A 26,364-nucleotide genomic window follows, 5' to 3' on the forward strand; every position below is an offset into this window, starting at 1 on the left:
GAATAGTGTGTATGGAAATGCACTTTGGTGGCAGAATAATGGCTTAGACTATTTTCTAAACAGAGAAATTTCAAAAATTGGCTGCAAAGGGACTTGGGAGTCATTGTGTAGGATTCTCCAAAGGTTAGCTTGCAGGTTGTCGGCGCAAGGAAGGCAAATGCAATGTTGGCATTCGTTTCAAGAGGAATAGAATACAAGAGCAAAAAATGTGATGCTGAGCTGTTATAAAGAATTGGTCAGGCCACACAGTGTATTGTGAGCAATTTTGGGCCCCTTATCTATGAAAAGATGTGCTGGCAGTGGAGAGAGTCTGGAGGAGGTTCGTGAGAATATTCCTGGGAATGAAAAGGTTAACCTAAGACGGGCATTTGATGGCTTTGGGCCTGTACTCACTGGAGCTAGAAAGAATGGGGGGGGGGGGTGGGAATCTCATTGAAACCCTATCGAATATTGAAAGACCTAGACAGCGAGAATGTGGAGAGGATATTTCCTTTTGTGGATGAGCTTAGGACCAGAAGGTCACAGCATCAGAGTAGAGGGACATACATATAGAACAGGGATGAGAAGAAATTTATTTAGTCAGAGGGTGGTGAATCTTTGTAATTCATTGCCTTGGCCAGCTATAGAGGCCAAGAGATTGAGTATATTTAAAGCAGAGGTTGATAGGTTTTTGGTTAGACAGGGCATTAAAGGTTACTGAGGGAAGGCAAGCTAATGCATTTGAGAAGAATAATAAGGCAGCCATGATGGAATGACTGAGCAGATTCGGGCTGAGTAGCCTTATTCTGCTCTTCTGTTTTATGGTCTTTTCAAAAGGTGTAGAGGTTGGTAAGTTAATTGATGCATTGTAAATTACCCCTTTGTGTAGGTGGCTGTTGAACCTGAAGGAAATTGAGAGAATAAAATGGCAGTAGTGTAAATGGGAGCTTGATAATTAGCTTGGACTCAGTTGGCCAGGGTTTTTTTTTGTGTGAGGGAGAGGATTTAATTTACTTTGTGTGTGGTTGTGACCCTTGCTGGTTTTGATTTGAATGCCATTTAACTATACCTTTTAATTGTTATAGATCAATCGCATTAAAACCATATTTCACAATGTTGTATTTCTTTTCTCTCCAATACATTTCTTTTAGATACTACCTAGTATCGCAAATGTTAATCCTGCTGTAAGAAATATGGCAGTCTTATGTTTGGGTTCATCTGCATTGCACAATAAAGATTTAGCACTTCAACATCTGCCATTGTTATTGCAGGTAAGTAATGGACTGGTCTGTACTTGAGTAAATATTTCATTTCAATACCTTGGTTGTGATTTACTGGAATCACTGAGTGTTGTAAGGATTGTCAGGACAGCAACGTCTCATCAAACGGTTTGGGAGGGAAAGAAGAATGATATTCATTTTCATATTCATTGATCACCAAAGCACAGAAACGGGCCCTTCAGCCCATCAAGTCCATGCCATCTTGTTTTCCCACTTAGTCCCTCCATACCTTTCATCCATGTCCTTATCCAAACTTCTATTAAATATTGCAATTGAACCCACATCATTCCACTGACAACTTGTTCCACATTCTCACTACCCTCTCGAGTGAATAAGTGTCCCTCAGGTTCCCATTAAATGTTCCACCTGTTTCATATGACTTTCAGGTCTAGTCTCACCAATCCTCAGCAGAAAAAGCCTATCTATGAAAAAACCCTATCACTATCCTTCATATATAATTTTGTATTTCTCTAAGACCTCCCCTTATTTTCTTATGCCGCAGGGAATAAAGTCTTAACCTTTCCTTATAACTCAGGAGGTCCTCAAGTCCCGGCAACATTCTTGTACGTTTTCTCTGTACTCTTTCTGTCTTGATATCATTCTTGTAGATAGGTGATCAGAACAGCACAGAAGTGACCAAATGTACTTCACTAAAGTCTTATACAACTTCAACATAACATCTCATCTCCTGTACTCAAGTACTTTAATTTATGAAGGCCGATGTGCCAACAGCACTCTTTATAACCCTATCTACCTATGATACCATTTTCATGGAATTATGGAGCTGTATTCCCAGATCCCTCTGTTCTACTGCACTCCTCAGTGCCCTACTGTTCACTGTGCAAGTCCTCCTTGGTTTGTCCACCCAAGGTGCAACATCTCATACTTGACAGCATTAAATTCTATCTGCCATTTTTCAGCCCATTTTTCCAGTTGGTCTAGGTCCACCTGTAAACTTTGACAGCCGTAATAGGTTTAATAGGTTGTTCAGGTGGACAAAAAAGAATTCTAAGGGCTACAAACACTCAGTTTACAGTTTACAGTTCTGTCACCTGCCCTAACTCACTCCCTAAGAGGAGATCGAGTGTTGCACTCCTTCTCATTGGGGTTTTGCATATTGATTAAGAAAGCTGTCCTAAACACATTTGGCAAACTGTATCCAATCCATTCCTTTTACAGTATAGTAATCCCAGTCAATAAGTGAAAAGTTAAAGTTATCTACTGTCACACCTTACTTATTTTGCTATCTCTACAAATAAGCTCTTCTAAATCTTGCTGACTATTGAATGGTATATAGTGCACACCTGTTAACTTGGTTATCCCTTTCTTATTCCTCAGTTCTATCCATATTGCTTTAGTAGACAAGCATCCATTTTGTTCTCACTGAGCACTGCCATGACATTTTCCTTTCACAAACAAGATAAAATCTGCAGATGCTGGAAATCTAAGCAACACACACACAAAATGCACAAAGGGTTTTGGCCTGAAACATCAATTGTACTCTTTTCCTAGACACTGCCTGGCCTGCTTAGCCTCAAGCATTTTGTGTGTGTTGCTCTGATGACACTTTCCTTGATGAGTAATGGCTCTGAACCCTCTATCATGTTTAAAGTAATGTAACCCCAGAACATTGAACTGCCAGTCCTGCCCATCCTCCAACCAAGTTTCACTGATGGCTCCATCATTATAATTCCATATGTTTATCTCAGCTGCATTACTGACAATACTACTTGCATTGAAATGCTGTATATGCAACTCAGCACATTAGACCCACTGTGCTTGGCTTTTCACTTCCTATCTTTGCATGTAGGCTTTACAACCACTCACCACTCCCACCCCCAGCCCCCCCAGTCATTCCACTTTATGTCCTGCCATTTTGTTTCTTCCTGCCCCAGCAATTCTAGTTTAGTCCTCTGGAGCAGCACAAACAAACCTTTCCAGAACGATATTGGACCCTTCCAGTTTAGTTGCAAATCGTCCCGTTTGTACAGTTCTCACCGTCCCTGGAAGTTAGCACGTAACATGGGTAACAATCCTGAGATCATTACCCTGGAGGTATTACTCTATTACTTGGCATTCAACTTCCTGACAACACACACAAAATACTGGAGGAACTCACCATGCCAGGCAGGATCTATGGAAAAGAATTCCTCTTGACTGTACTCTTTTCCATAGACGCTATCTGGCCTGCTGTAATCCTCCAGCATTTTGTGTTGCCTGGATTTCCAGCATCTGCAGATTTTCTCTTGTTTGTGACTTAACTTCCTAAACTCACTTTTCAGGACCCTGTCACCTTTACTGCCTATGCCATCGGTAGCAATGTAGACCACGACCTCAGGGTGCACAACCTCCCTTTTAAAAATGCTATGGATTTGATCAGAGGAGCCTCTGTCTCTGGGAGGCAACATACTATCCAGGGATCTCCTTTCTGTCCCTCTAACCAGTGAATCCCCTATCACCAATCACCACTGCTTACCCTTTCTCCCTTTTTTTTCCCCCCTTCTGAGTCACAGAACCAGTCTGTGCCAGAGGCTGACTTCTGTGGCTTTCCTTTTGCTAGGCAATCCCCTCCAACAGTATTCAAAACAATATACTTGTCATTGATGAGAATGACTGCGGGGGTACCCTATTCCCTTTCCCTCTCCTGACAGTCACTCGGTTATCAGTAACTGCCTCCCTGTTCCGCTATTTTCCAAATGATCTGTGGATCATCCAGCTGCAGTTCCTTAATGCAGTCTGTAAGGAGCTGCAGCCATAAGCTCTTGCAAGTGTAATCATCGGGGTCACTGGAGGTCTCCCTGACTTTCTACATACTGCAAGAGGAGCATGCCGCCACCCTGGGTTCCATTCCCACTGCTCTACTGATGCAATAATAGAAAGAAAGAAAAAAAACTTAACAGAAACCTGCACCTTAGCCTCTACCTCTTGAACCAAAACTTCAGTTGTCCACTCTAATCCTGTCCAGTCACACTATGGCACTTTGAAGGTAACCTTTTTTTAATTGGCCCTTGCAATTTGCCTAACTACCCATTTACAAATATGAATTCATATTTGTGCCTCCTTTAGGCTTCACTACCTGAAAATGAACAGAAAGTCTTGACAGAAACACTTTTTAGAATAATATAAGCAACACCATGAGAGGATTGACTAAATGTCACTTACTTAAATTTTGTTAATCTGATGATTGGCGCTCGGCTGTTTTTTGGTGTTTTTTGGCTCTATCTCTATCTCTCCTTTCCTGTCACTAGCATTTCTTAGCAGAAATGATGGGCAGAGTAATAGAGAATTGATTGACATGTTTTGCAAAGCCTGACTTGTTTCCTACTTTTATCATTCTCTGAATACAAAGGAAAAGCAGATGATGCCGTTTCCATATTTAACAATCTTTTGAATTTATTTGTTTTTATAATAAAATTTTACTGATCACATGATGTACTCTTGAGAGAGACCCAAAAATGCAAGATCTAATGAGCCACTAACTTAAGCCATCCAAGATGTATGCTGGAGGAAGCTGTGTGAATACTGGTACCAGCAGTGTCTTAATAACAGACTGAGTTTGCTTGATGACGTTGAGCTTGCTTGATAGATTTTTGAATGTCCACAACAAATTTTCAAACAACAAAAGCCAAGAGCATGGTTATCAGATGCTACATTTTTACATGGTCTTCATGTGAGCCAGAGTTGCTTGTCTCAAACTGTAAGGCTGAAATCCAGATCTCTCTCTGGCCCTTGACTATCTATTCAGGGTTTTTACAAGACCTGCCAATAAACATTTTGTGTGTATCCCATCAGCTTTCTGTAGGCTGTTTGTTCAGAATGTACATCTGCAGTGAAACCTGTATACATCTTTACCCGTGAGTGAGTGGGACTTGGGCTTTCCTTTCCCCTGGTCTAACTAGGAGCCACTCAAACCCCAAGAATAATTACATACTGATTTTGTCTCAATGTTAATAGCTAAATTAAGTTTGTAATTAATTATAGTGACTATAAGTGTCACATAGAGTTAAGGATTGTAAGGTTAAAGGGTGTGAGGAGGATTTGGTATGAGAATACAGACATTTTCAAGGTGTTCAGTAACTCCTACTTCCACAAACCCCCATCCTATCCCCCACCACCTTGTCCCTAATGGCCAATGATTAGCAATAATCCCTTCACTAGAATGAGGTGATACAACTGCCACCATGCAGTATCTTATGAAAGAGATTTTAGGTGTGACTGACTGTCTCCTCCTGTCACTTTCACATGTGTGAGAGCTTCTTGATCTACAGCTGATGCCAGATAATGTGTTCACTGTACATCTCCAATTGCCAGTGGCTTCAGTGCAATGTTGGAAAACAGTAAAACACTCATTCTTATCTATTACGTGATACCTCTCGGGTCAGAATGAGTTCCAGAATGCCTGTCAGAATTCTATGTAGCCACAGTGAGGCTTCACTTTTGAGAGTTGCGGGCTGACCTTTGTCATTGCCAATCATAACATTCGAGCTACTGCTGAGTCATTGAAGAGTATGTTAAATATTGCATGCACCAATCATGTAATTGAGAAGGCAACGTGAAATTAGTGTACTGCCTCCATAAGAAATAATCGCACTTTCTTTCTTTGCAGCTGTTCTCAGTTAAATATTCAATTTGCTGTAGTGACTTTCTTCTAACTAAATAAACTCTAAAATGTCTTTTTTGTACATTTATAGATAACTCAACTAGATGAGGCCAGGGTGAAAATCAGTGCACTGCAGGCAGTTTTTGACATTCTGCAAGTATTTGGGATTGAGGTTTTCAAACCTTGTAATGACACATCACAAGTATCTCAAAATGAGGAGATTGGCAGTGAAACTGAGAAATCGACATCTGAAGAAGTAACAGAGAATTCTGTGGAAACAAACACAGTTAGCAGTATCCTTACACTGCTTTTGGGATACTTAGACAGTGAGGTAAGGATTACCATTGACTTTTGAAATTGAGTTTGTTGTATCTGGATGGTAATGGAAAAAAAATCATGGGAGAGTGAAGTTTTGAATATATATGTTTTATGCATGTAAAATTGGATCATTTGCAACATTTCTGCTTTAATGTTTTGAAGAACACAAAAAAAAGAAATGCCCTGCTCTGCCATTTGATAAAATTCCCCGTTGCAGTTTTTTGTATTTATTTTTTTCCTGTTTTTACAAATTCATTCATCGTCTACCTATTGCCACCTTGCCAATTCACTAACCCTGACTGTATACCCCTTTGCAAGCACTTTGTTTCCTCCTTGAGGCTTAGTTCTTCAATGCCCTACCATTTACCATGTATATCCTAATAATCCAAATAGGACATACATGGTAAATGGTAGGGCATTGAAGAATGCAGTAGAACAGAGTGACCTAGGAATAATGGTACATAGTTCCCTGAAGGTGGAATCTCATGAGGTTAGGGTGGTGAAGAAAGCTTTTGGTATGCTGGCCTTTATAAATCAGAGCATTGAGTACAGGAGTTGGGATGTAATTTTAAAATTGTACAAGGCATTGGTAAGCCCGAATTTGGAGTATTGTGTACAGTTCTGGATCACTGAATGATAGGAAAGATATCAACAAAATAGAGAGAGTACAGAGAAGATTTACTAGAATGTTATCTGGGTTTCAGCACCTAAGTTGCAGGGAAAGGTTTGACAAGTTAGGTCTTTATTCTTTGGAGCGTAGAAGGTTGAGGGGGGGGACTTGATAAAGGTATTTAAAATTATGAGGGGGTAAATAGAGTTGACGTGAATAGGCTTTTTCCATTGAGAGTAAGGGAGATTCAAACAAGAGGACATGAGTTGAGAGTTAGGGGGCAAAAGTTTAAGGGTAACACGAGGGGGAGTTTCTTTACTCAGAGAGTGGTAGCTGTGTGGAACGAACTTCCAGTAGAAATGGTAGAGGCAGGTTCGGTGTTGTCATTTAAAGTAAAATTGGATAGGTATATTGACAGGAAAGGAATGGAGGGTTATGAGCTGAGTGCAGGCCAGTGGGACTAGGTGAGAGTAAGTGTTCGGCATGGACTAGAAGGGCCGAGATGTCCTGTTCCCGTGCTGTAATTGTTATATGTTTATCTCGTTGTCTAAGCCACAGCGTAATATTATGTGGATTGTAAATGATTGTCAAGTTACCTTTGCTACCATCTGGCATTTGGTCAATTCCTAAGGAATTTGGGATGGTTATCAGTAATTATGCACCATCTCTACAGCTAACTGCTTTTACAATATTAGGTCAAGATATACAGTCGGCCCTCCTTATCCACGAGTTCCGCATGTGCGAATTTAACCAACCGCAAAGCAAGAAAACCCGGAAGTGCTCTTCCAGCACTTGTTGTTCGAGCATGTACAGACTTTTCTTTCTTGTCATTATTCCCTAAACAATGCAGAGTAACAACTATTTTACATAACATTTACATTGTATTAGGTATTATAAGTAATCTAGAGATGATTTAAAGTATACGGGAGGATGTGCGTGGGTTATCGTGGATCGGGATCGAAAAAAATCATAAGTTCTCTTACTAAGTAAGTCGGAAAGGTACATCCGGTATTATTTAGCGTCAGTTAGCTGAACGTTTGTCTTAGCCTACAGTATATATTTTACCTTTCTATGCATATAAAACACTTAAGAACGTATGTTTCAGAGCCGGGATTGGGAACAGAAGTTCCCGAGTTCGATCCAGTGACAGATTGCTCCCGAGCACGCTCTCCATCCGTGCCTGGTTGATGTGGAGGATCCAAAACCCAATAATTAAACCACTGCGTTGCTTAATAATAATTGTAGCTTTCATCAGGGCAGGGCCTTTCTCACTTTATCCTTTGAAGTTATTCTGATCGTTGACCGACTGTAGCCTAACGCTTTTCCAATGACCGATGGCGTTTCACCTCTTTCTGATCGCTTTATTATTTCCACTTTACTTTCAATCGTGGTTGTGACTATTTTCGTGAACAGAAACACTGCAGATTCAGAGCTGTGCCACTGGGTCCTAAGGTCCACCGCATTGAGACAGGTTGAATAAGGGATTTGAGCATCTGCGTTTTTTGGTATCTGCGAGGGGTCCCGGAACCAATCCCTCGTGGATGAGGAGGGCTGACTGTATGCTAAATTTTAGTCCTTTTACTCTCTTGTTTAGTGATACAAATTACTATAAGCTTGGTGCTTTCATGAATACACTCTCACTGGATCTCTGAACTAATGTTTTATTTTGTCTTTTGTTATCTCCTTTTACCAACCACATTGCTTATACTTCTTGGTTATATCATTCCTTATGTCTGCCAATATGTTATCCGTTATTATTAGGTGTGCTCCAATATTCCTATTTCCCACTTGCCCTTCCACCAGCCTTCTGCGTCCTCCCATCCCCCTCCCCTTCCCACATGGTTACTAATGTTATGGGTGGTATAACTACTTGTGTTTTGTTTAGACAGCAGAACTTAAGACTGTAGCTGCTGAAGGTTTCGCGAAACTACTTTTTTCTGGAAGACTTTCTAGTCCCAAACTCCTTTCCCGGCTTATTTTATTGTGGTACAATCCTGTGACTGAAGAAGACACCTTCCTTCGACATTGCCTAGGGGTTTTCTTTCCTTTGTATGCTTTTACCAACAGGTTTGTAATTTATCTACTGTTCCTGTTGTTTCATACATGTTTTCAGATATTCTTTATTGTTTTTGGGAGTTCCATAAAATAGAAAACTCTTGTTACACTCTGAATGAAGTGTAAAACGTTATATGGTGGTACTTCACTCAATGCTCTGAATGTGCTCCCAGGAACGAAAACAGCAATACAATTTGTGCAAAAAGTGGAGCTTATAAAAGAGAGGTGAATTACTAACAACGCTGATATCTAACACTGATCTGACACGAATCCCCACCTCCAGCGTTGAATTGCACTGTTTAGTGTGGAGAAGCAGTGTGTGAGGACCGGTCCTGAGTGGGGTGTTGATGCTCAGTGCTGAGATACAGGGCTTGATTGATTGCACTGGCCGGTATGACGAGTGTGGGCCATTGTTGGAAATTGGCAATGCCTGCACTGTATGTTCAGCTGTCTTCTCCAACATTTGCTGTGCACCCTACAACCCCTTCTTTGCCAAACGGCAAAACCCTTTTGCACCCAGAGGGTTTTTATTGTAATAGGCTCAAGTGAGAGTTCAAGCAGCAGCTTCCATCACATTAAACAGAAGATAAGGGCGTTGTCATTCAAGTAGTTAAATATGTTCAAAAGGCAAATGACAATACAGGAGCAGGGAACACTTACAGTGATTAGGTGAGACTTCACCTGGAATATGGTGTAAAGTTTTGGTCTTTTTACATAAAGATATGCATGCCATGGAGGTGGCAAAAACTCAATTTGCCATGAGTGGTGAGATTTACAGATGAGAAACAGTAAGAAAATTGGATTTGTATTCAGTGGAGCCTGGAAAATGAGAAGGGACAAAATTAAAACTTAGAAAGTTCTCACAGAACTCAGAATGTGCAAAGGATGTTTTCCTAGCTTAGCAAGCTAAGAGGTTCAGGACTGAGAAAATGAATTCACACCAGGATTTGAAGGCTCTGTGGAGTTCACTGCCATAGAAGGCAGAAGGCCAAGTCGTTGAGCAATATTAAGAAGAATAAATTAGTAGGTACAAAATGTTTCAAGGAGTTTATGGAGTAAGTGGGAATATGGTACCAAGACAGTCTTAATCATATTAGAAGGAAGAGCAGGCTCAAAGGCTATGTGGTACACTCCTGCTCATTTCCTTTAATGTTTCTGTTTTACCATTCCCCTGCCTTAAATGCCGGCCATGATTCAGGCACACCACCATATACTGTGAGTCAAAGACTATAGATTTGAGCCCCACAACAGACACATCACAAAGATCTAAACTAACATTGTTACCTCCCATTTTGCTTTCAGAGGGTTCATCTTTAAGAGGCAAAGTTATGCCAAGTCCATATCCACTTGAAAGGATAGGATACTGCATTTGATATCCAAGCTATTATTTATCCATCCATTAGCATCACTGAAAGAAATTATTTATTAATAACATTACTGAGTTGATTTCCTAAAACCACATATCCACATGTTGTGCATTTCTGTGGTATGATGATGATTTGGTTGTAGTAGTAATGACTAAATGTTACCACGTATGTACCATTTATCATGTTTTTTTGTGAGAACTTGTATGTGTTTAGCTCTGCTTGTGTGTACTGTAGAACCTGTTTACAGTCAGTTAATTTTGCTGTTACTAAGGCTACGTCCACACTAGACTGGATAATTTTGAAAACGCCGGTTTCATGTAAAAACGATAGGTGTCCACACCAAGTGTTTTTGAAAATACCTCCATCCACATTAAAGCGAGTATTTGAGTGAATCTCCTCCTACCGGGCATGCGCAGGACACATCTACAGAAAACAAGTGACATGTTTGGGGTTGAATCTCGCCGTGAAAGGGTTGGTGTGCGTTTGTGCAGTTACAGACTAGAAGAACTTAAAATGAAATTGCCAAACGACGGACAGCTATTCGCTCTCATGCAGGGGGACTTAAAACTAGAAAAAAAGACAGGAGTGTATGGAGACAACCGACAGGGAGTTCATGGAAGTATGACCTAGCTGACGACGTACATTGAAAAACTGACTGACTACTATTTTCCTTTTTTGGCCTTAACATTTTCACATCTATGCCAAACATAAGCTACTACTTAAAAATGACATTTTGGAAGTAGTGACAATTGCATCTATTGATCGTTTGCACAAGCAATACATTAACAAAGCACCTTGTTAAAAGAATAAAACATGTCTGCATCAGTGTTATCTTGTATTTCCATACAATGTTACATTAGGCTGTAACACATCTGTTGTCAGAGAAGTACTTGCATTAATAGGTAAACCACCTTCAATAAAGCAAGGACAGAAAACAGGGCAAGGTAAGTATACTTATTTATTCAGTAAGTGCCCACTGTGTTCCAAGCGAGGAATCCTGGAGCACATCCTCAGCGGTGCACAAGATCATTTGGTGAGGGACGGTACCGATGGAGGCATGATCAGGTCCTGAAGACCATTGCTGAAGCCATCAGTGCAGGAGTTGAGTGGGCGAAGTGGTCCCGACCCTCCAAGCAGACCATTGCCTTTGTCAGAGCTGGAGAACAGACAATACCCGCCAAAAGAACATCTGCAGGTATCCTGACATCTGCAAGGGGCTGGCAGCTGTTGGTGGACCTCGAAAGGCAGCTGAAGTTACCCAACCATATTGCAGCCACCACCCTGCGACCAGACATTGTCCTTGTGTCTGAGTCTACCAAGCAGGTGGTGATGCTCGAGCTGACAGTCCCATGGGAAGATCACTTGGAAGAGGCCTTTGAAAGGAAGCTATCTAAGTATGCAGGACTGGTCAGCAACTGCCAGCAGGTTGGATGGAGAGCGAGGTGTCTCCCAGTGGAAGTTGATTGTAGGGGATTCGCAGCCCATTCCTTAGCCAGAGCCTATAGCAATTTGAGCATCGAGGGAGAGAGGAAGAGGAGAGCCATCTGCAGTACCACCGATGCGGCAGAGAGGGCCTCAAGGTGGTTGTGGCTCAAGAGAGGGGAGCCATGGAGTCACGTGTAGCTCGTTATCTGGACACAAGCTGGGGTCTGATCAGCCCCGGCTGGGTCACCTGGAGGAGGGCGTATGATGTTGAAAGACCCGAAACACCCGATGATTCCAGGAACATTACTGATGCTGTGTCCAGAAGCATCAGTAGATGTATGCACACAATTGGGTCAAAGTATTTGGTGAGTACATTTCTAACTCTTCTAGCTTCAGTCTCATCGCCATCTGTTCTGAAATTGTTAAGTTGTGTGGGGGTGGGGGGGGGTTGTGTTTAAGAAAACAATGAATTGCCGCCGTCTGTTCTGGCATGTCATAAAAGCGTTTCTAGAAATCTGGTAACCCCGTCTACACTACTCTTGCCCATGAGGCATTTTCAAATTTACATAGTCTGGAAGACATTTTAGAAAAGCTCCGTTTTTGGGGGAGGAAAATGCTGTTTCAGTGTGGATGGAGGGCCAAAATGAAGAGAAAAAGCTTCAGTTACAGATTTATCTGGTCTTGTGTGGATGTAGCCTTAGTTGCAGAATATGAATCATTATGTTTCTGTCTCAGATGCTGTGCACGGTGTTGAAAAGTTGCAGCACATTGTTTTTATCCTGGATTTCCAGAGCCCGTTTTGAAATTGCTCATTATTGTGTTACTTTATGGGAGAAACCCATTTTATAGTTAAAACTTCAAAACAAGTATTGATCAGTAAAACTAAATCAAGCTTATGTTAAATATTTACAATAATTCTCCTAGGAAAAATCAAGAATGTTTCCAGGAAGCTTTCTTACCTACTTTGAGGACCCTGTTCTATGCACCAGCTTCTTCTCCTTTAGCTGAAGTTAATACACTTCATGTGGCAGAACTTTTTGTGGATTTGACTCGTGTAAGTGCAGCTAATTTGAAGAACAAACAAACAGAAGACTACCAGGTATGCTACAATAATAATATGTAGATAAGCAGTACCTTTCATTTACATAATTGCTTTGGAGTTATGGAAACAAGTATTTGATAGAATTAAGCCTGCTTTGGTAATGTAATAGATAATGAACTAAATGTTTGGTATTTTGGAATTTAACCATGTGGTGCAAGTGACTTGGAGAAATAGATTCTTAAACTGGAAACTGCAAAAAGGGAATTGGCTATATATAGATATTAAGGTATGCAAAGAAGATGGTAATAATTTGGACAGTTAAATGAAGTGATGCAGCTGGAAATGAATATATATGTCATGTGTTTCTAACAAGATCTTATTTGTAGATTACTGAACTGAGATAGACAATGATTTTAAATAAGTTACAACTTATTATACATCTATGGTCTTCTAGTCCTGACGAAGGGTCTTGGCCCAAAATGTCGACAGTGCTTCTCCTTATAGATGCTGCCTGGCCTGCTGTGTTCCACCAGCATTTTGTGTGTGTTGTTTGGTCTTCTATATGGTAGCTTGTGATGCTCTCTAAAATGTTATTTTATTTGCATAGGAACTTACAATTCATGATAACTTGGCTGTGAAGATTTGCAATGAAATATTGAAAGATCCAGATTCTCCAGATGTTCGAATATTTGTCAAAGTTCTGGCATTGCTTGATCTTTCGACAGGACTGCCATCACACACAGAGCAGTTGTGTGTTCTCCTGAACAAAATTAAGGTTATGTTTGTGATTTTTTTTTTTTTTACACATCTATATTGGAAAGAAACAGATTGCTTTTTCTTAGAATTTGAATTAATTGAGTTTACTTTGGAGCTTAAGTTTAGTAAACTTGCTCTTATCCCTTGGGTTGATAAAAATAAACAAATTATTCAGTAACATAGCTTGGGTTATCCCTGTAGCAATATACAGTAGCTATTCAGTCCCTTCATGCTGGTTTCCTGTGGAGAAATACTATTAGTCCCATTTCCACTCCATATTTTCCTCACTTTTCTCATGGCCTGTCCTGGACTGGAAGTGTTGGGAAGCTCCCAGGCATACTTCCTGATTTTTCTGATATCATGGCTTAGCTCTGGTTACTTCATTTTTTGTTCTGTTCAAAGCAGTGTAACCTGATATGAAGTGTCCTGAAATTAATTTGAAACGCACATCTTTTTCTCTGTTCCACCACCCAAGTCTCCTAGTGGAAGCTAACAATTCCCATACTCTCATTTTAAGCCTCCTTCCACCGCATCATCAATTAACATTGATCTTTTGTTGAAAATTAACAATGTAACTGCAGTCCACTACTATTGTATGTCAATATTTGAGTAATGTTTAAAATATTTTAAAATATTTGGTAAAGTTATCTATCACAATTTCTGCCTGCCATATCACTTATAAAGATGTTTGATTATCTAAACTGAAATAGATGGTATTGTTAAAGCAATGGTTATTAAAAATTCCAAATTTTGATAAATACGCTAGAAATAATTTTAGTATATGTAATGGTATCTTTGAAGAATGTGAAAATATGGAAATTACAGTTTTGATATGAATTTGAAACTTAAATATGTTAATACTTATCTCCATGTAGGAAATGAAAAACAAAATAAATCAACGAGTCATTGAGAAAATTATTGCTCACTTAAATGGAGGATTAAGAGAAGGCGAAAAGCATAAATGTGACAACACAATGGAAAGAACAAAAGAAATTAACAATGGTATGGTCTGCTTTAGAATTTGTAAATTTAACCTTAAAAGGCATATGAATTAGGAATAGGAGAACGCCACTCACGGTCCCTCAAGCCTGCTCTGCCATTCATTAAGATAATGGCTGATCTAACTATCACTATTTTCTATAGTGATGGAGTCTGGGATCAGAATACATAGCCTTATGATAGAAGGGTGTTCTTTAGCTGGATGGTGATGAAACTGTGGAACTAGTTGCCACAGATGGCTGTGAGGGCCAAGTCATTGGTATATTTAAAATATAGATTGATGGGTTCTTGATAGTAGGGGTGTCAGTGACTATGGGGAGAAGGCAGGAGAATGGAGTCGAGTGAGTGACAAGCAGGAGGCAACAAGTGGGAATAAGGGGGTCCTTTTCTGGTTGGCTGTTAGTGACTGGTGTTCCTCAGGGGTCAGTATTGGGACCACTACTTTTCACATTGTTTGTCAATGATTTAGATAATGGAATTGCTGTGTGGATGATACAAAGATAGGTGGAGGGGTAGGTATTGCTGAGGAGGCAATGTGTTTGAAACAGGACTTAGACAAATGGAAAGAATAGGCAAAAAGTGGCAGATGGAATACAGTTTTCGTAAATGTATGATAATGCATTATGGTAAAAGGAACAATAGTGCAGACTATTATCTAAGTGGGGAGAAAATTCAAAGATTAGAGGTACAGAGGGACTTAGGAGTCCCTGTGCAAGACTTCCAGAAGGTTAATTTGCAATTTGGGTCTGTGGTAAAGAAGGCAAACACAACGTTGGCATTTATTTCAAGGGAATAGAATATAAAATAAAGGAGATAATCCTAAGCCTTTCTAAGACACTAGTCAGGCCACACAGAGTATTGTCTCCATAACAGTTTTGGGTCCCATGTTTCAGAAAGTATGTGTTCTTACTGGAGAACGTCCTGAGGAAGTTCACCAGAATGATTCCGTGAATGAAGGGGTTAACATATGAGGAGTGTTTGGAAGCTTTGGGCCTGTACTCATTGGAATTTAGAAGAATGCAAGGGGATCTCATTGAAATCTACCAAATGTTAAAAGGACTATATAGAGAGGATGTTTCCTCTGGTACAGGTATCTAAAACAAGAGGACACAGCCTCAAACTTTTAGAACTGGAGTAAGGAAGAATTTTTTTAGCCAGAGAGTACCGAATTTGCAAAATGCTCTGCTACAGACAGCGGTGGAGGGCACGTTGTGGACATATTTAAGATGGAAGTTGATAGTTTCCTGATTGGTCAGGGATTCAAAGGATATGGCAAGAAGGCACGTGTATGGGGTTGAATGGAATCCGGGATCAGCCATGATGGAATGGCGGAGCAGACTCGATTCTCTGAATGGTCTAATGGTCTATGTTTTCTGTTTTACCTTCCTGTCTTCGGTCACTGTGCTCAATTTGGATCTAGTTTGTCAACAGTCCTCTAATCCCTTGCAGTTTAACTTTGAGGGCAAAACTAGCATACAGGACCTTGTCTAAAGCCTTACCAAAGTCCATGTAAACCATTTTTACTGCTCTGCTTTCATCAGTTTCCTTTGTTACTTCTTCAAAAAAAAAACCAAATCAAATCTTTGAGATATATTCTTGCCTGCACAAAATCATGCTCCTGCTTCTGGGTCCAGTGCTATCCAATTTGTATTCCAATGTACATACAAATCTTTTTATAATTAATAATTATCTAACATGTCAAATTTTATGTGGTATTTTTATTCTGTGCAAGGAAAGAATTTAACAGACTGAGTTGAGTATTAAGCCTATAGGGATTAAGAATAACACAGAATGTTGGAAGAACTCAGCAAGTCAGTCAACATCTTAGAATAAATTGTTTAGATCTCTTGCATAGGCTCTTGTGCAGTCATGGCAGGTTAGGAAAATGCTATCTCAGGTAAATAATGCTGTGGTGGTATGGGCATTGGATAGCCTAATATTCTGTCGTGAGGCTGGAAGGTGCTCCGTGATCATCTCATGAAGGAAGAGATCAATGTGTGTAATTCTCATGGGTTACTTTACTATTCAGTCGTTTCTGTTTCTACCAAGTGTCTACATTTTGAAAGCTATTTTCTATATTTTGAGAATTGAGCAGTATTGATGTATCACATGCAATCTTGGGAACACTAATTCACCATCCCCACAAACTTGTTTTAAAATGTGATCTTTTGACTACTTTGCATCATTGAAAGGATTGAAGGGAACATTTGACTGTTTCCTTTATTGCAGATGAGAATAAATCCCAAGTTGAAGAGAGTGTAAATGTTTCAGAACATCAGAATAATGAAACAGTAAATGGTAAGTGGGGGCAAAGAAATGAACAAAACCACTGAAGAAGGTAATTTTAATTTATTTTACGCACCATGGCTGCTGCAGGGTTATAGAAAGGTGCATTAGTCGTCTTCAGACTTTTTTTTTTACAAATGTATATCTATTGTACTTGTTGCCAGTCTGAAGGAAAAATGGAAAATACTGAATGTACTCCATACTGACAGAATGCCATTGATGGTAAACTTAATTCTTTTGTAGCATAGGTGGTGTGTGATTATATATTATTTCCATAAAATAGTTTTCATTTCAATTTGTATAAACTGATTTTTATCCTAAATTTTGTCTTTACATATAGTTGGAATATTAATATAGAATAAAGTTTATCCAGATGTTATATCTACCAGAAATGAGATGTCTGTACTTTGCTTTATAACAAGGTAAAGGTGTATCAACTGCCAAATCTGTAACCAGAAGCAGAAGGACCAAGAAAGTACCAGATCCCTCTGATGAAAGGCAAGTATTGATAAATTGTCAATGATTGGAAATGCTTTAAGGTTTCTATAAATGCACTGATTTATGATCTTTAGTGAAATAAGTTAAGATGGATGTTAGTGTTGAAAATCACCTCAGATTAGCTGACAAGACATTTATTCTGTATTAATTGAAAAATCCATATATCATAGAAAATCTAACTAAAACACATATCCACCCTGGTCTGTATGAAAGCACAGATCAAACATTGGAGGTATTAGAAATTAGGATAGAATTTGCTATTTTTTTGGACCCATATTGTGATCGTAATGCTGAGTTGATGAGTTTTCATAACATACTTCACATAATTTAAAAAGGAGAGAATCTTTATGATTTATAATACAGATTGACAATTGTATAAAAATTAGCCAAAGCAATTAACTACTGTAGAAATAAAAAATAGAAATTGCAATCTGTTTATAGTAAAATAAAGAATTGAATTGACTTTATTACTTCCATCTTCCATCTACATAAGGAGTAAATATCTTTATGTTATGCCTTTGTCTAAATGTGCAATATGCAATTTATAGTAATTTATAATAAATAGTATGTACAACAGGATAGTCAATATAACATAGAAATACAGTGTGTCAGCATGAATTAATTGGTTTGATGGCCTGGTGGAAGAAGCTGTCCCAGAGCTTATTGGTCCTGGCTTCTGTGCTGCAGTACCATTTCCCGAATGGTAGCAGCTGGAACAGTTTGTGGTTGGAGTGATTTGGGTCCCCAATGATCCTTCAGGCCCTTTTTACACACCCGTCTTTATAATTGTCCTGGATAGTGGGAAGTTCACATCTACAGATGCGCTGGGCTGTCTGCACCACTCTTTGAAGAGTTCAAATAGATAATGGACAATAATGGTGCCATTCTCTTCCTTCCTCTGTGTGGTGAACTACATATACCTGTCTGGACACGCCCCTCTGCTGACTGCTCCTGTGGCTCCTCCTACAGACCCCGGTATAAAGGCGATTGGAGGCACTGCTCCTCCCTCAGTCTCCAGGATGTTGTGTGGTGGTCTCTTGCAGCTAATAAAAGCCTATCGTTGGCCTCCCATCTCCGAGAGTTATTGATGGTGCATCACTCTGTCCCATCAAAAAAAAATCATTAAGACCTAATCCATTACATTTGGCACAGTCCAGTATACTTAAGTATGGACTACGTTCAGTTTCCTTTGAATTTTTTATAAGGGCACCTAAGAAAGTACTTATATTAATGTTTTACAATTGTGCGATGTATTTTCTTGTACATTGTAAGGAAGCTTTTTGGAAGTTCAAAATTATAGTGTCAAAAAACAACAATATCCTTGTGAATTACAAAGATTTCACTAAATGTTATACAGTAACACTAACTTTATCTTTATGTCAATAATATATTTAGCAGGGCATTTTCTTGGTAAGAATGAAAACTGTTTCCTGAGTAGTTAGTCTGCAAGTACAGGGAAATTCGGATCTAGATTGAGGCTGTGCATTATCTGGAAATATTTAACAATACCCACGTGAATGATTTAGATAGGTGAATTTGATACCTATGCATCATTTCTTTGTGTCTGAGAAGCAGAGAGTAGTCAGGAACCACCATAATGGGAATTTGTACATTGTACTAGATGAAAAGTAGCAACACCAGTTGCTTCATAAAATATACAAGTTGTGTGGAATATGTAATGTGTCATTGTGATAAAATACAGTCAATTTTGAGATTACTTGAGCTGGAAGGGCGACTGCATCAAAGTGAGTAGATAGATATATTTCAAATGGGAAATGGTAGAAAAATTTTCTTACAACAGTCTTCCTAACCTTCTGCTGTAGCATAGATGAAAGTAACTGATTTTTGTTGACCTTGCAAAAGTATTGAAGTTTATAAGCATATTTTGGGCAATTACATTTCTAATTCCAATATGTCTTAGTAGTATGTTGTTTCTGCTTGCACGATAGGGTGAGTAGGTAAGCATCATGTAAGTGAGGCAAGAACAGTTTTTCAACTTCTAAGCTTTAGCTTTTAGTTTAAAAATTTGCTACACAAATCTTAAAGAAAACTGAAAATCGTGGGTTTTGCACACAATCTCCTTTTTCTGTAAATGTTTTGCTGAAACTCTTGAGTTTATTGCCTCTTGAATTTGATTGTAATATTAATAGCATGATTTTATTTCAGTGACAGCCCCGATTTTGTAACTCCAGCTCCTTCAGTATCCACAAGATCTTCAAGACGAGCAAAAACAGCAGTGCTGGAAAAAACAAAAATTAAACTTTCTCAATTACTGGACGAAGGAACTGATTAGCCTCAAAACTATATTGCAAATATCTGCTATTGTAATATATTGTGACTTTTCTATTACCAAATAATTCAGCTGTTGCATTTATTAGCATTAAATTGAAATGCTACTATATTTAGCATTTTTAATTGCTTTGCCATATATATAAAGTAATATTCTTTACAAGTAGCATTTCTTATTTTGGCATAAAATTTGCCAATATATCAATGGAAAAATATTAGAATTATTTCCTTATTATTGCATTGGAAAATGGCCTTTCGAAAGAGTGATTTCTTTCTTTCCTATTGCTATGTTGTCAACTTAGTGTTTTCTACAGAAGAAATTGCTTAAAATTATACTACAAATTAAACAATGCTTTTTTAATTGGGGAAATGTGTTGTTCGTGGTTTAACATTTTATTTTAGATCATGTCTATAGAATAACATATTTTGATCTTTTAAAAACAGAAGTTTGTTGTTATAAATGATGCTGCGTAGCTCAGAGTTAAACCTGTACCTTAATCAGCAGTAAAACTAGATGAAGGAATACAAAATTTCATTGACGTTTTCTACAAATGAACTGTCAAAACAAGATATACTTTGTATTGACTTAATAACCAGTCAGTGTAGACGACAAGAATGCCATATTCCATGGGTCAATAATTGAAGACATTGAAGTGGTCTTAATGGGTCCTATTGAATTTATCCTGTTGAATTGTTGGACTCTAGTTAAGTGAACACGGTTTAATAACTATCTCAAAATAAATAAGCAACAACTCTTGATTGGAATAACACATTGAACAATCGAAGAACAACATCGTTATGAATAATGCTACCTTTTCACATAACATATCCAACTGCTGAGGAAGCTGCCCTCCTCAAAAACAATTAGTGATGACCAATATATGTATACTAGGTTTGTTTATACCCTTCTCATCCTGTGGATGAATTGAAAATGCAACTTCATTTGGTTTTGTATTTTAAAAGTAGACTTTGTTGGAATTAGAACAGGGAAACTTACCGAAGGCTATTACACAAGAAACCAAAAGTGGTGAAAACACTGGTGAAATGAAATTATGATGAATAATCCTATATCCATTCAACCTTTGCTATGTACCTGCTAGAGCTGTACCAATGATAATCTCTTTCCCCAAATGTAAAACTTGGGTAGATTGGCTTTGCACATTTTGTGCAGAATTTCAGTGTAAGATTAAAGGTCACATGTATACAAATTACTACAGGTTGAATTTCCTCACTTCTGCAGGTTGCCTGATACAAATGCTCAAGTCTCAAGGTATTTTTAACAGGATGCAGCTATTTTTAATCTTTCCTCTTGTTGCTGCTTTATTTTCCCATTTTTTTCCATTGCTAATCATATTACCAGCATCTTGTGTACAAGACACTCATTTAGATGTAATCAGAGCACAAATCAACTGAACCGTACAATAGGATGTTCCATTAACCTAGTCTCAGCATCTTCATTTTATAGGTTTATTCTGTCCTTTGTGTAAAGAAGTACTCTCCATTGGTGAGTACTTATTGCTGAGATCATATTTTATTACTGCTATTTCCAAACTTGCTACTAGAGTTAATAATCCTCTATGTAGTTAAAAATTTTAATCATAAGTATTTCAGTTAGGTCATTGTTAAATTTTTCCATTTGAAAATATGTGCACTTGCAACCTGTCCTTAACATAACCCATTCACCAGTTTGCACAGAACACCTTGCAAGACCAGTATGAGCAGGACTGTACTTCACTGGGGTTTGAATTAAGAATTTATACAACTAATATGGCTTTGTTTCCTTTTTATATTACAACAGTACTAAGATAACAGCCCAACAATATATTTTTTAAATTCTTTCTACCCAATTGCCATCTTCCTGTGATTTTCTCTGTTTAGATCCTTAAAGATCTTACTTCCTCAATGGTGCTTATTTTATAAATATTCTGATCCATACATCCAAGATGGATGGCCTCATGCTTCTCTGTGTCCAAGTGAGTAGAAGGGATGGTAAATACTTTGGAGCAAATTCAGAAGTAAGGGAGCAAGGCTTGATTTCATGGTCCTTTTAAAAGTGGCAACTTTAATTGGCTGACAATGTTGTGGTCTCTTAATTTACAGGAATTAATGTTGTAATATTGATGATTAACTGTTTGTTTCCAAATTGTATCAATTTGCTATTTTATGCCCTGAGACAGAACACTTCTAAGGTAATTTTAAATCAGACAGATGAAAATGACTATAACCTTAAATATCAAATCACTTAAACAATTAACCATTTACTAAATATTAACCAATACTCACCCTTGTCCATGGAAGTTACTTCTCCCCATTGAAGTGAATGTACTTGTTTGCCTTACACCAGGTATAATTGAATACAGGTTTAGCAGGTAGATGCTCCAGCACCAGCTTAGTTTCGGAGTGTGGTTAGGAACTTTATGAAGAATAGCTAGCAGGTTTGGAGCTATTGCATTTGCACAGGAATCCTGAACTTCCTGGCACACATCACTTACCAGCTAGCAATCTCTGCCAAATTTAAGCTAAATGCTTTCTGAGCTTGCATAAAGCTGAGCTCTTCCATCTCCTTAGTCTCCATCCTTTTTGTTTGGTCAGGAATGGTTGAGCTCCTTGCTACAGATCTCTAACACCACCTTGTAAATATTCCATCCAGCTTCCAGGACTGAGAGCATAATATGACTTGCAATTTCTTTCCTCTTAAACTCCACTAGGGTAGATCTCTATATTCACCATAAACATTGTCATTAAAACTTGCTGACAAGGGACTTAGGACAGAACAGAATGTTGCAAGTTTGAGCATGGGGAAAAAATACTATGTTCGCTATTGTTAAAGGATGAAACTAAGGACAGATTTTGAGTTGAAGGATAACCTCAGTGGAAAAAGTAAAAGAACATTTGAAGCAGGGAATGCATCAAAGGGTTAGTGAAGGAGAAGAATGACCCTCTTAGTATTCAGGGTGTGTTGAATGTAAGAATTCTTGACAGTTGAAAGGAAGAAAACCCTTATTGTTAAAGCAACGAATGAGAATTGCAGCTCAAGAAACTGACGAACAACAAGCTGTTGCTGCAGCAGGAGACAAGTTGGGAACATGGGTGGCAGTGTCTTTCACTGAGTGTGGCAGCTTCAAGGATATTTAATCATCATGGATGGCCTGAATTGTGAAAGGTGAAATTAAAATACGGATCCTTATGTAACAGGTCAAAGCTGCAGCCGATTGATGAGAGGTGTAATATATTTCCAAATTTAAAATCAAGGGAAATGATGTAATTGATAAATTAAGCTATTGCAGTGTTGAATTACTTTTCAGACTGATAACTTTTTAGAAAATTAGATGTAAAAAATTTTTAAGATGCAGAGAAAGTAAGGTAGTGAACCAAAAAAAGGAATATATAGAGTAAGGTACAAACTCAAAAGGGTTTGTTAGTAGCTAAATTTGTATACAAAGGGTATACAAGTACTAATAAAATAAGTTAGATCTGAAGGAAGAGTACAAAGCAATGGAGTTGTTAGTCTAAACTTCACGTGCGACATTTCCTTTTCTATGTAACCACCAGTATGCCCAGGACTTGCTGGGAGATGAAATCCTGGGCTTTCAGGAGTTATTAAAGTCTGGTTAAGAAAAAAAAGGTGCGTAATAGGTAGGAACAAATGTACTTGTGGAGTACTGTATAAGAAATGCAAGAGAACACTTATGAAAGAAATCTAAAAAGAAGGCATGAGGTTGCCCAAGCCGGGGGTCGGCAACCCGCGGCTCCGGAGCCACATGTGGCTCTTTTACGTCTGTGCTGCGGCTCCCTGTTGCTTTGGGAAATAATTGGTTGTGGCGACCCTTTTCCTGGCACATCCGAACCGATTCACAATTAGATAGCCTACGGGGGTTTGCGAGCACAGAGCTTTGGAGCCTCTGCGCCATGGGGGGCAGGTTGAGGGAGGCTTAAAAGTGAGGCTGAAGATTTCGAATAAAGTTTTTTCCTTCGACTGCAGTTACCGACTCCGTGTCGTAATTTTAGCGCTGCGTGTAGCACACCGCTACATGGTCAGTATTTAATTAAAATGTATTTTATGTTAGTTTGTTAGTTTTTGAAATGTAAATCTAAATTTGAAGATTATGGTGATCTTGTACAATCTAAATAAGACGTTGTGGCGACCCATTTCCTGGCACATTGGAACCGGCTCACAATTAGCCAGCGTTCAGGCTAAGGGAGATAGCCTATGGGGGTTTGTGAGTACGTGTCTTTTGCAGCATCCGCGCCCATGGGGGGCGGGTTGAGGGAGGCTTAAAAGGCTGTTTAGTTCGAATAAAGCTATCTTTGATTGCAGTTTACTGACTGCGTGTAGCAACCACTACAACGTGTTTTTATCGCTGGCTGTCCAGAGGGGAGGTGCTGAAACGCTTTGTCGCGTGTCTGGAAGAAGTGAAAACTTTCCTGGGCAGCAAAAGGGCTCAACTTTCCTGAGCTGGAACAGCCAGAGTGGCTGGAAAAGCTACACTTCATGGTAGACATGACAGCGCACCTGAACACGCTGAACACAGCTCTTCAACGGGGTACAGCCCTGCACATGTTGGAGGATGTTTTGGCATTCGAGCGCAAGTTGACGTTGCTTGCCAGAGATTTACAGAAAGGCACATTGTCTCACTTCCCCAATTTGAGAGAGTTCAAACAATGTCACGACATGATAAATTCGGAGTATTTACATTCTGCAATCATTGCAATGCAAACATCGTTTGGGAAACGCTTCTGTGAGTTCAGAGAGGAAAAAAACACATCATCCTTCCCGGTCACTCCCCTAAGCATCGATCCATCCCTACTGAATACGACTGCATTGTCAGGTGTGAGTCAACCTGACCAAGTATGATAAATATTTTAATTGCCTATTATTTTACGTATATTCATATGTTTTCATTGTTCAGTGAAATAGTCCTTTTATTTTTCAGGTTGACAGCTGGCTGACGTTATTTTTGGTTTGCTGCTGGCGGCAAATTTAAGTTTGGCATTTTTCATAAATACAAGAAGGACTCAAATAGACGTAGAGTATTTTACCTAAAAGTAACCTTCAACCCAACGTCTTTTTTTCGGAGTTCAAAATGTTTTTGTTGCATGCAGAAATGTAATTTCGTTTTCTCTGCAGGAGTTCATCAATTTCATAAATGCAACACATTATAGTTTGTTTATACATAGCATAAAGGCAAAACAAAAAGTTGTATGCAGTGTTATTTCATTTTAAATGTCAAACGGGTTTTGCGGCTCCCAGTGTTTTCTTTTCTGTGGGAAACGGGTCCAAGTGGCTCTTTCAGTGGTAAAGGTTGCTGACCCCTGGCCCAAGCAGACAAGGTGAGGGAGAATTCAAGTGGACTCTTTGGTAATGTTGAGAGTCGAAGGATCGCAAAAGGGATATTGGTCCTCTGGAAAATCAGAATGGTAATCTATGCATGGAGCCAAATGAGATGGGGGAGATTTTAAATGGATTTTATGCATCTGTATTTACTCAGGAGATGTTTGCTGTCTTGATGCAAATTGGGTGGATAAACCCCCAGGCCCCGCCAGTGTGTTTTCTCGGATTCTGGGAGGCAAGCACAGAAATTACAGGGACCCTAGCAGAGATATTTAATTCATTCTTAGTGACATTTGAGGTATTGGAGGTTAGCTAATGTTCCGCTGTTTAAGAAAGTTTCTAAATATAAACCAGGAATTTATAGACCGGTGAGCCTGACATCTGTAGTGGGAAAGTTATTAGAAGGTATTTTATGGGACCAGATTTATAAGTATTTGGATAGACACAGACTAATTAGTGATAGTCAATTAGTGCCTAATGTTATAGTGTTTTTCAAGGAGGTTACCAGGAAAGTTGATGTAGGCAAAGCAGTGGATGTTGTCTATGTACATGGACTTTGGCAAGGTCTTTAAAGAGGTCTGCACATGGGAGGTTAGTCAGTAAGATTCAGTCGCTTGGCATCCAAGATGAGGTAGTAAATTGGATTAGACAGTGGCTCTGTGGGAGAAGCCAGAGAGTGGTAGATGATTGCCTCGCTGGCTGGAGGCCTGTGACAAATGGTGTGCCTCAGGGATTGGTGCAGGGTCCATTGTTTGTTGTTATTATCAATGATCTGGATGATAATGTGGTTAACTGGATCAGAAAAATTTGTAGATGACACCAAGGCAGTGAGGAAGACTATTGTAGCTTGCAGTAGGATCTGGACCAGCTGGAGAAAAGGCAGTTGGAATTTAACACAGATGTGTGTGAGGTGTTGCACTTAGGCAATGGTAGATCATACACAGTGAACAATAGGGAACTGTGGCGTGCAGTAGCAGAAATATCTGGAAATACAGGTCCATAATTCATTGAAAGCGTCATCATGGGTAGATAACGTGAAGAAAGCTTTTGGCACATATTGAATACAGGAGATGAGATGTTATGTTAAAGTTGTATAAGATGTTGGTGATATCTAATTTGGAGTATCGTGTACAATTTTAGTTACCTAACTACAGGAAAGATGTAGATAATGTTGAAAGAGTACAGAGAAAATTTACAGGGATGTTGCTGGGACTAGAGGACCTGAGTTATAAGAATAGATTGAATAGGTTAGGGCTATTCCTTGGAACAATAGACTGAGGGGAGATTTGATAGAAGTAAATGAAATTATGAGGGGATTAGATAGGGTAAATGCAAGCAGACTTTTTCCACTGAGGTTAAGTGGGACTACAACCAGAGGTCATGGGTTAGGGGTGAAAGGTGAGAAGGTCAAGGGGAACATGAAGGAAACTTCTTCACTCAAGGGTGGTGAGAGTGTGGAATGAGCTGCTGGCACAAGTGGAGAATGCAAGCTTAATTTCAACATTTAAAAGAAATTTAGATAGGTATG

The 26,364-nt window shown here is 39.0% G+C and overlaps 1 protein-coding gene across 2 annotated transcripts in view; it reads left to right on the top strand.

Annotated features, from left to right (window-relative positions):
* ncapg (non-SMC condensin I complex, subunit G) overlaps window positions 1-20,758 on the top strand; it is a 57,325-nt gene extending 36,567 nt beyond the window's left edge. For both annotated transcript variants that reach the window (XM_059988931.1, XM_059988932.1), the window contains exons 14-22: window positions 1,131-1,250; window positions 5,951-6,190; window positions 8,673-8,854; window positions 12,559-12,733; window positions 13,284-13,451; window positions 14,308-14,434; window positions 16,661-16,729; window positions 17,140-17,215; window positions 19,382-20,758. In XM_059988931.1, the coding sequence (XP_059844914.1) occupies window positions 1,131-1,250; window positions 5,951-6,190; window positions 8,673-8,854; window positions 12,559-12,733; window positions 13,284-13,451; window positions 14,308-14,434; window positions 16,661-16,729; window positions 17,140-17,215; window positions 19,382-19,508 (1,284 nt within the window). In that variant the 3' untranslated portion in view covers window positions 19,509-20,758. The remainder of the gene's footprint in view (window positions 1-1,130; window positions 1,251-5,950; window positions 6,191-8,672; window positions 8,855-12,558; window positions 12,734-13,283; window positions 13,452-14,307; window positions 14,435-16,660; window positions 16,730-17,139; window positions 17,216-19,381) is intronic.
* Window positions 20,759-26,364: the final 5,606 nt, after the last annotated feature.

The sequence above is a fragment of the Hypanus sabinus genome, chromosome 14 (genome assembly GCF_030144855.1).
Source record: "Hypanus sabinus isolate sHypSab1 chromosome 14, sHypSab1.hap1, whole genome shotgun sequence".
NCBI lineage: Eukaryota > Metazoa > Chordata > Chondrichthyes > Myliobatiformes > Dasyatidae > Hypanus > Hypanus sabinus.